Here is a 10,400-nt window from a genome sequence, read left to right on the forward strand (position 1 = left end):
TATTCTTTAATTTTTAATTTTTATTATGTCTAGAGCATTTGCGCTAAATTGGTCAACGTCACGGCCGCTTGCCGTCGCCGCCGTAATTTCGAATTCGACAGACCCGAGATTTTGACGTTTGACGACGATATTGACGAGGCCGTCGACTTGGCCTTCAGGAACTCGTTTTACCACAAACAATTCGCTCCTACCAAGACTCTCAGGTAACTATTGACATTTTAAAAGAAATTATTTCTTTCTAACTTTGATTTCTCTGTCATTAAAAGTATGGAAGTGACACCTTTGGCCTTGTTGCCACACTCTGGACGCAATCCATCGATCCTCTACCTCGGACTCCATTCAACTTACCCCATGTACTCGTCGAGCAGTCGGAACAAGAGCCCAGTCATTCACCCAAGTGTCTACCAAGACGAAGCGAAACTCCAACAGCAGCAGCAGCTTCATCATCAACAGCGCATCTTTTTCTCTGCTCTTTCTCTCGCCAATGTGTTCAACAAGGGCTCCGTTACATTCACGACATTCAAAACAGGTAAAATCTTTTTTAGTTTTTTTTTCTTTTAAGAAAATTGGTCTGACTGTCATTTATTTGAATGGCAGAAACCAAAACGGAAGTGAAAACTTCTCAGGCGACTTTTTTCGTCGTGAGCTGCACCCCGAATCCCTTCCCCTTCAGTGTCTGCTCGGCCAAACGCTAAGAGTTTAGAGAGTTTAGCTATTTCGTAATCTTATTAGTAGAAAAATCAAACGAAACTTGGCTGCGGCATCGGATTTCCTATTTTAGTAAATTATAATTAGCGATAGTTTTCAATATCCAATAACAATTTGATGCAATACTCTTTAATTCTTTCTAGTTAGCGTGTATGTCGATTCTATTATTCAAATACACGAGCCAACCATTTGCAGGCTTGCAATCGAGTTGTTGTCCATTTTGTCGCATTTTGTTTAAATTGTTGTCATCTCAATGACCACCTCCGATCGATTGATTTGATTAATTGTATTGACTAACGATTTTTGTTTGATAGTTAAACTTTTTGATTTTCTGTCCAATTTGTGCGAGCCTCTGGTGACTGTCGTGACTGCAACTATCAAACAAAGGACGGACTCATCCGACGGATTGAGAGTTTTGAGACAGCTTCAAGTGGCGATTACTCCAGCGGTTACAGAGGAACTCTTCGAGTACCCAGTGGGCTGCCGAACGAACAGTCGTCTAACCAAACGGAGATGAGATGGCGCAGGTAAAGAGATTTTCGTCTTCCCGTCACTGGCTAAAACTAATAGGAATTATTTTTGGTTATCTTTTTTTTCTAGGGGGAAGAAATGGAAGTATTGCAACAGCTGTTTGCCATCGCTAAAGCGAATGAGTTGCTCTGCAAACCGTGGGTCACCGTTGGCATAGGACAGTCCCCAAGGACTGTCAGGTTGATAATTAGCGCATGTTGTTACAACAGCCGTTGTTTTCGAGTGTAGGTGCATGGGTGCATGTGGATACAGGTGTACCTGGATGTGGACACGTCAGTAAGACTAGCTGGGCAATGAAATCACTTCCCCCCGAGATAAAAACCCCCGGGATAAAAAGAGGACCGGCCAGTGATACAGAGACAGGATTCAACGAAAGCTGCATCGACTGACCACTTTTCTTTTTCCGCGATCCAGTCCAGGTAAATGAACTCGACTTAAATTATCGTCTTGTCTTTTATCGGCTTTTATTTGTTTCTGATTTGATTTTGACGAGAAAAGTTATTGACGACCAGAATGATGTCAAAGAAATCGGGTGCGATGGTTATGGCGTTCGTTTGGTCTTGTTGCTGGATGATCCAAGTCATCACAGGGACTCCAGTCGGAACACCGGAAATGGATCGAGGTTTAGGAGCCCCCTTGACTGCGGCAGAACTTGCATGCATTCCAACATTTGGCAAAGCAGGTAGTATATCGTCGTAGATTTCACTTTTGTCCTTTTTCAATTGTTTTCAATTCATTTTATTTGGATCGTTTACTTTAGCACCTAATGACTTGCCCACGTCCGAGGGAAATGACATCGTCATGTTACCCAACAAGAACGCTTACGTTAATCAAAAATGGCCCAAAGCAAATGCAATTCCATACGTCATCGACTCGGCATTTGGTAAGGCCTCGAATCTTTTGTTTGTTTTCAGTTCGTTTTATGAATCCAAATTTGTTTTATGCACTCGTGTTTATTCAGATGCCAAGGCGCGATGCGCCATCGGTTACGCCATGACGCAGTATCGCAAGTTCACCTGCATCCACTTCGTCCCGCGAACGAATCAATCGGACTACATCAAAATCAACAAACTTGATACAACAAGGTACGTATACGCTTCGCATGAATCGTTTATTAGTTATTTTGACCGAGATCCGTTAATTGTGGTTTGTCCCCACTTCCAACAATTTCAGTTGCTATTTATCGTGACTCTAAAGAGAGTAGAATTAGAAATAAAAATTGACTTGACTGTGGTAACATTCCAATTGAAAACGGAATTTCCCTAAACATATAGGAAAAGGCCTTTCTAACCATTTTTGAGTGTTGACAAATGTAAATGCCAAACGAATAATTGTGTGATTGTCGACGACTTGAAGTGAGCGCCTGTAGGTAACCGATTTATGTCGATTACTGTCACACCTGTCGTATTTTTTTTTTTTCGAGCAGTAACTTAAAAACGTAATCATTTACTTGCCACACGCAAACCCATGGTAAACGGGAGGGTGGTGCGGGGTGGGGGATGAATCTACGCTGAGTTGAGCTAATTAATTATCAGAGCGGAAAACAGCAGACGCGTGCGTCATTTGCCCCTGTTTTTGTTTTGTTTTTTTTAGGTCATAGACGAAGCGGATTTCTCGCCAGAAAAACCTGCGAGAACTTTGGCCTCGACTCCGATCCGGCTGGTCCTCATTGAAACATCTGCATCCGTTTGCAACGAAACTTTTTGAAACGAGGGCAAAGTTGATGACGTGAATGGGCACCCCAGACCTTTTGGATTCTACCCTGTGCAATGATAAAGGACAGTGTGAATCGTGGGGGTTCAATCCTGGCCAGCATAAATTGGAACACAGGTGCTCTATGCAGACCTGATGGTGGGCGCGATTGGGTTGCCCATTCCTATTGGAATTGGCCACGTTTATATCCCGACTAGTTGCTCCTGTTTCTAACGTCCCTCCCTTTTTCCCCCCGTTTGAATCGATTGGAAAACTGACGGCGGGGGTATAAAAGACGTTCCCATTCGTCGTTGGATTCACAAACCCTCACAATCGCCCGAATAGAAAATGAAGTTCCTTCCAATCGTCTTCCTTTTGGCTGTCGTCTGTTTGGCCGTCGCTGCTGCCCAGGTAAGTTGTTTTGACTATTTCTCGTTTGAGTTTCAATCATTATTAGCCTCTCTTTGACTACGAATATCTATACGTACTTCTATGCACGTCTATGTATGCAAAACAGGAGGCCCCAAACCCCAAACCCAAACCCCCCAGACCCCCTACTACAACGTCAACAACCACGTCCACTGTGAGAAAGACAACAACTCCTGTCACGACGACAACAGTCCGGCCAATCAAAACAAGAAAACCCAAGAAAACCACCGCGACGACAACGACCACCAGCCAACCAACAACCACCACAACAGCAACAACATCGCCGAGACGTACCACCACAGTCAACCCAGCAACGACCACGACTACTGCCCCACGTCGTACCGTCACCTGCACTGCGGTAGCTCTCACCGAAATATCTGAATCACGTAAATCAATTGTCGTCAAATAATCAATCACGCCCGATATTGTGACAGCCATTTCACTTTTCTCCATTTTGATTGGGCATGCAGCTTGCGGGACTTGTACGTTGCTGACGCCAACGAGCGGGACGATCCAGTCTCTCAACTTCCCCAACGACTACGGAGTGTACAATTCTAGTGATACGTTCATCAACAGCCTCTACAAGATCAAGGCCCCGCCGCGCAGGAAAATACAACTGACATTCACCACGTTCGTCGTGGAACAAAAATTCGACCTAATCAATGCAAGTTGATTCTCAATCTTTTGATTTGAAAAGTGTGATTTATGTTTGGTATTTTTTCAAGGTTTATGACGGAATATTTCCGTCCGGGACGATTCTAGCGGCAAATCTCACCGGTTATTCCCTCCCCCCTGCTCCATATACGACCGTCGAGACCAACCAAATGTCGGTCGTTTTCGATACGGATAGAAATAATGCCGGTCTACCGTTTCGTTTGAGGCCCGCCAAATGGCAGGCGACATTCAAGGTAGTGCTCTAATCCAAACAGCGCAAGTTCATTCACGGCTGACAGTCAAAATTCCCGGGCTTTTTAATTCATTTTTTTAATGTGAATTTGTAGTAGCTAATAGCTATGGAAAAATAATTTAAATTCAGAAATATATAATCTCATTCGACTGTCAAAAAAATGGGCGCATCATCAATTTTACTGCTGGAAGCCTGAAAAGTGAAAACAGAGAAAGAAAAATAAACAAAATGGGAAATGGGCGAAATGGCAAATATTTAGAAATATCTGGCAATGTCCAAGCAGACGAATGGTTAAAACGCAGAATACAAAATGGAATTAGCGTATCGTAGAGAAACTGCCGGCAACTTTTAACTCTTTAAAGTCTTCATTGAAGAATAGAGACAAGTTAGACAGAAAAGAGGGAAGTGAGACAGCACGTATTCAAATGAAACAGTTGAGATCAAAGTTTTTGCAAGCATAAAAATTTTACCAAAATCTATTATTGCAGATTTTCCATCCCTTCTACTCCAAAGAGCCACAGGGACTCATTCAGTTTCAAAAACTGTTGTGTTAGCTGGTGAAATAGAGTATGGTTTTGATCCTACGCAATCCTATTGGATGACTATTAATCTATAGGAATGTCTGAAGACATGGCTACGTAAGTACAATAAGTCTGTGATAGTTGCATAGGCTACATGTTCATCCAAATTTATGATCTTCAAATTTGTTTGCTTAATTCTATGTCAGGAAAAACCTTCCTTAATTCTAGGATTTCAAAGGTTGTAAACATTATGGAATTTTAGAGATGAAACTTCATGTCATTCGCAATCACCTGCTGTCAACTCAAATGGCTGTTTATTTACTAACCAGATGGTAGAGTCACATCATTTCGCTACTTTAGATTTGTGAGCATTTATAATATCCATTTAATGATTTGCTTTTCCATACATCAGGATCTGTCGTTCAGTTGAAGAGTGTTTTTTGATCTACATTCATCCTCACTGGCCAACAGTGAAGTCAACCCCGCTTAAAAACGTACGTAAAGTAGCAATACCTAAAAATTCATGAATAATTTCTAAACATTTACGACATCGTTTTTTTTAAATCACAACTATTTTGATACATTACTATTTTATTTAAATTCTACATTGATGTGCGATATAAGGTCTACTGGTCCACCACATTCCGGTTCCAATCCCGCTCGCAGTTAAAAAATAATTCCATTTGGCCTGCAGCGAGTCATTCAAACGCACCCGTACCCACCTCTGTGAGGCGAAATGAAGTCACGCTACCAGTAGGTCCTTTCTTGATTAAGTTGTGAAAATCATTTCATTCACTTTCGTTTGATTACTTTTTAGAGTGAATTTCTAATCAAGCCAACGTGACATACAACGCGTCAAGAGAATCGCTCAGTGGCTGACTAACCCATCTTTTTCGTGATGGGCTGGCCAACTTTGGCGGGATTAAAGTTGCTGCTGCAAGTGCCGGGAAGTTCGTCTCTATTTCATCGCCGTAGAAGTCCCTAACTGGCCAAAGGGATGGAGGACGTTTAGTAGGTTAAAGTGGCGACTACCTTTTATCCTGTGTCGGCGTGGAATTGCAAAGCTTTTGACCGGCGTCAATCATTTGGTTCCTCATTTCCCCGCCAAGGTTCACCGAGAGGTCAGTACTTAATTTTCTACACTAGTCCACCAATTGTTAATTGGTATAATATTGGTGAATTCATTAATTCAAGAGCGTAAAAGGCATTATTTGACCATATTCCCATAGAAATGTGAAACCTGTAATGTGATTCAAGCAAAATTAGGTTTAATTCTAATCATTTCTTTCCATCTTGGCGATAAATTAATTGAATTAAACCGCAGAGAACAGAAGGTGGCCGTGCAACGATTCGGATTTCCACAGTCACCTATATCGTGTCAATTTGAAATCATGGTTCTAGATTTTTTTTTTATTAAACAAAAGTTTAATGGAATTCACCTGATAGATTGTACAGGGCGGGGGCAAAATGTTTGATAGTGTTCATTAGTTTTCTCGTGACCATTTTCCGAAAAAAGTAAGAAAGTCGAACAGATTTTTTAAATTGTTTTAGAAATTAACCCTGTGGTAACACTTGACGTGACCAACAACTGTGTCACGTCGAACTCATCCCTTTCATTTGTAAATTTGTATATAAAAAAGAAATGACTTAACTTTAGATACATTTCAATTGAAAACGGAATTTCAAAGAAAAGGAATATAGATTTTTACTTACCATTTTTAACTGTTAAAAACAAATAAAAATGTAACAAAATGATTTGTTTGATTGCAGAAAAGTTTGCGCCCGAAGCCGATCGATACTTGTCGACTACTGTCACACCTGTCGCTTTTTTTTTCAACATACCAATGATATCTAAGGGAGGGTGGTAGGGGGGGGGGGGGTGGATGAATCTACGCTGAGTTGAGCTAATTAATTATCAGAGCGGAAAACAGACGCCTGCGTCATTTGCCCCAAAATGTGATAACGGCTTTGGCATCGACATTTTGCCAACACGGATCTGGGTGGGTCTGTGTTGCGGCCTGGATCCGGTTCGTCCATCGAGTCCTCATTCAAACATTTGGATCCGTTTTCAACAAGGGCAAAGTTGATTTGCACGGTCTTATCTTGGCCGGCATCAATTGGAACACATATGCTCTTTTATGCACCTGATGATTGGGGTAGGTAACCTAGCTTAAATATCGATACAGAAAAATGGAGCCGCGTATAAAAGACGACCCATTTTGTCGTTGGATTCACAACCCCTCATATTTCCTAAATAGAAAATGAAATCGTTTCCAATTCTCTTCCTTGCGGTTGTCGTCTTCCTGTCTTTCGCTGCGGTAAGTTGTTTGACTATTTATCGTTTTAGTTGAAATCTGTTTTATGGCTCCTAATTTTAACCTAACCCAACCCTGAAACTGAACATAATGTGGCGTCCTATTATTTTGTCATGCACGAAACAGGAGGCCCAAACGACCAAGAAACCAACAGCTGCGACGACCACCACCAAGAAACCTGCGAGGACAACGACATCGATGGGTAAACCTGCAACAATAAAGACAACCGTTAAACCAACTACCACAAGAACATCCAAGACAACGACCACCAGCAAGCCCGTCACCTCGAAGACAACCGTCAAACCCTCCAGCAGAACCACCGTCAAAACGACGTCCACTAAACCTGCCAAGACGACGGCCAAACCAACAACTGTCAAGACAAGAACGTCAGTCAAACCAACAACTACCAAGACAACAACGCCAGGGAAAGCAAGCTCACGAACGACTCCATCGTTTCAAAAAACGACATCTCTTAAGCCGAGGACAACAACAACCAGAACTACATCGACGACGTTAGTACCGCCCACCACCGCCAGAACAACAACTGCGCCAACCACTTCCACGGTTACCAACAACTTAGAATAGTTTCTCATTCAGTTTTTCAATTCTTTTTTGAACAGGGTCCAACGGATACAACGGCCGCTAGTTCATCTGTCACGACGACAACAGCAGCAGAGACAACAACAACTCCTTCGCCGGTTCTCTTTGATTGTTTAGTTTCTGATCCAGGTAACATCATGAAATTGTAGTTGAAACTTGGATGCTCAAATGTTTAGTGAATCGCAATTTGGCTCGTTTAATCTATGCGCATGGAACCGGCCGTCTCTATAAATCACTTGCGGGAGCGAAGCGTGCGGAAATATGTGCGGCAACGTGACGTCAACGACTACTGGTTTTGTCCAGTCTCCCGACTTCCCGGGTGACTACGGCAATTATAACAAGAAATGCTATGTCCTCATTACCGCGCCGGCAGGTTGGATGATACAATTAAAATTCACCGACTTCAATGTGGAGACCAACGTCTGCTCTGTTTACGTAAGGAAAATAAATCAAATTTCAATACTACTCGTTGATCCAAATTTGTTTCACTCCTTAGGTTGCTGATGATGTAACGTACCTATTGCCTCCGACATCCGGCAACACAATTCCTGCCCTAGTACCCGCAACCACCGGCAGCATGGAAATCGGCTATGAATTTTCTGCCAGTAGTAAAACCAACACCGCAATATCTGGTCAACGATGGCAGGCGAATTTTTCTGTGACGGTAAATTTCATTCCTGCGATGTTAAATTTTTAAGTTTCTTATGCTCCCATTTTCTAATAACAGAGCCAAGGGAGTTCTTGTTCCGTCCAGGATCCATTAGGTAACGCCCATTCATTCGATGAAATTATTTGAAATCCATTTCGTTAACGGTAGAAATTTTACTTTTCTAATTGTCAAATAAATCTTCTGTGCGGACGCAAAGCCTGTGGCAATATGTGTGGCGACGGGACGTCCATCGGTACCGGTGTTGTCCAGTCTCCCCACTTCCCCGCCGACTACGGGAATAAGGACAGGTATTGCGCTGTCACCATTATCGTTCCAGCAGGAAAGAAAATCCGGTTGGAATTCACCACCTTCAATTTGGACGATAACTATGGTTCTATTGATGTAAGTATTGCATTGATTCCAATCGATGGCATTTCTTTTCAATGCAAAGTCCATTATTACTGTACTTAATATTATATTTATCACATAACTTATTGTTTAACTTGTCAGGTTGCCGACACGGGCTCGCTTTATTTGTCTGGGGCAACCGGAAGTTTAACTCCTGCAGAAGTCACCACAACATCCAACATAGTGTACCTATTTTTTTCGGCCTATGCCAGTAGTGCATTCAGCGTCAGCACCTCAATATATAATTGGCGGGCGACTTACACTGCTATCACGGTATGATGGGCTTCACACCAATTAATGGCATTTTTGCTTTAGTCGCCGTTATTTCATTTTCTTTATTTTTGAGCAGGAAGATACGACAGGCCTAGGCCTAGGCCTACATCTACCATAACGGATATGAGCAACTACAACCAAGATAAAATTATTGGCTCCTTTTTTAAAATAAATGTCATTGAGTTCATCAGCCATTCAAAAATAGAATTTTGTGATTCAAGAACGTAATCGGATGATGTTGTTGTTTGTAGTGCAACCTTTATAATCTCTTTTGCAGTTGTGTAATTAGGCAGTTCCGAGGACGTCAGAGACATTATAAGTTGACTTGTTGTTTTTTGTGATCGCGCGGGATCTGCTGCCCATGGGTGAATTTTTCGAGTCACATGTGCGGTTTCGAATCACTTGACGGAATTGGAACCTTTTGTCACATGAACACTTTTTAACGAGAATTAAATAACATTTATTAGTACTATAACAGCCTTAAGTAGGACTAATATCATAATAAGGACAACAACCATCAAGACAACTTCCAGTCCGAGCACCACAACAACAATAAAGCCATCGAAGAGTTTATTGAACCAACCACTAAACCAACAGCAACAACGAAGAAAACAACTGCTTGGACCACGACGGGTATCCCGTCGAAAACCAGCCCGAAATCCAGCAACACCTTATTGAGCTCATCCGCAACAACCAAGGCTTTGATAACGACAAGAACTACGTCGACATCAGTACCTAGAACAATCATTGCCTTATTACCTTCTACACAATCAACAACAACAAGAGTCTCCACCATGACCAGCAAAGAACAGACGTCAATAACATCAACTGCACCAACTTCATCCGCAGTTAGCACAGCTCAGAATATCTTGAACTTTAAAATTGAGTTTCTCATTCAATTTCTCAATTCTTTTTTTACTTCGACGACCACAACTTCCCGATGCATGCGAGGATCAAATTCACTAATCCAGCTTGATCTGCAAAATCTGAGCAGTCAATGACGTCGAACTTGTTGACGTTTTCAGAATAGCAGAACTCCAGGGCATCCTCCAAGTAGAAGAATAATTCAAAGGTTTTTCCGTCGACGAGGCGCTTTCGATAGAAAGAAAGAAGGTTCTCGAGTATTTTCTGGCAGGAACGTATCATCATCTTGTTCTTCATTGAAGTGATCAATTCTTCTTTCAGGAGCGGCATGTATCCGTCAAATGGGCACAGGGAATGTCCATCCATCCATGAGTGTCCAGCGGAGCGTTGCGTGGCCAAGTAATGTTGGATTAAGACAAGTCGACAGATACTTTTTTCAAAATATTGCTTAGCCTCTTCATGGATATTCTGCATCGACGAATCGTCCAACCTTTCAAAGTTAC

General features: G+C 42.1%; 4 protein-coding genes across 7 annotated transcripts in view; 3 read left to right on the forward strand and 1 right to left on the reverse strand.

The window, feature by feature from the left end:
• Positions 1–9,358, forward strand: part of LOC124345827 (CUB and sushi domain-containing protein 1-like) — a 217,933-nt gene extending 208,575 nt beyond the window's left edge. Inside the window, exons 16-20 of the mRNA XM_046798332.1 lie at positions 8,221–8,367; positions 8,431–8,467; positions 8,570–8,754; positions 8,863–9,033; positions 9,110–9,358. Coding sequence (XP_046654288.1) covers positions 8,221–8,367; positions 8,431–8,467; positions 8,570–8,754; positions 8,863–9,033; positions 9,110–9,151 — 582 coding nt within the window. The 3' untranslated portion in view covers positions 9,152–9,358. The remainder of the gene's footprint in view (positions 1–8,220; positions 8,368–8,430; positions 8,468–8,569; positions 8,755–8,862; positions 9,034–9,109) is intronic.
• The window catches only part of LOC124344997 (verrucotoxin subunit beta-like), a 493,626-nt gene that overhangs the window by 363,115 nt on the left and 120,111 nt on the right, over positions 1–10,400 (forward strand). The gene's annotated exons all lie outside the window — the stretch shown is intronic.
• LOC124344966 (mucin-3A-like) overlaps positions 1–10,400 on the reverse strand; it is a 322,367-nt gene that overhangs the window by 107,963 nt on the left and 204,004 nt on the right. The gene's annotated exons all lie outside the window — the stretch shown is intronic.
• Positions 1,530–4,431, forward strand: LOC124348999 (zinc metalloproteinase nas-7-like). Of its 4 annotated transcripts, none has more exons than XM_046799463.1 (8): positions 1,533–1,658; positions 1,738–1,921; positions 2,000–2,122; positions 2,201–2,324; positions 2,833–3,342; positions 3,449–3,746; positions 3,831–4,024; positions 4,086–4,431. In XM_046799463.1, exons 5-8 carry the CDS (start codon positions 3,280–3,282, stop codon positions 4,278–4,280), a joined length of 750 nt encoding a protein of 249 aa, XP_046655419.1. In that variant the 5' UTR covers positions 1,533–1,658; positions 1,738–1,921; positions 2,000–2,122; positions 2,201–2,324; positions 2,833–3,279; the 3' UTR covers positions 4,281–4,431. The 4 variants fall into 4 exon arrangements, with proteins under 4 accessions (XP_046655447.1, XP_046655437.1, XP_046655419.1 ...); XM_046799471.1 differs by having other exon boundaries at positions 1,752–1,921; XM_046799491.1 differs by lacking the exons at positions 3,449–3,746; positions 3,831–4,024; positions 4,086–4,431 and having other exon boundaries at positions 1,530–1,658; positions 1,752–1,921; positions 2,833–3,239.

This window comes from Daphnia pulicaria, chromosome 1, assembly GCF_021234035.1.
Source record: "Daphnia pulicaria isolate SC F1-1A chromosome 1, SC_F0-13Bv2, whole genome shotgun sequence".
Lineage (NCBI taxonomy): Eukaryota > Metazoa > Arthropoda > Branchiopoda > Diplostraca > Daphniidae > Daphnia > Daphnia pulicaria.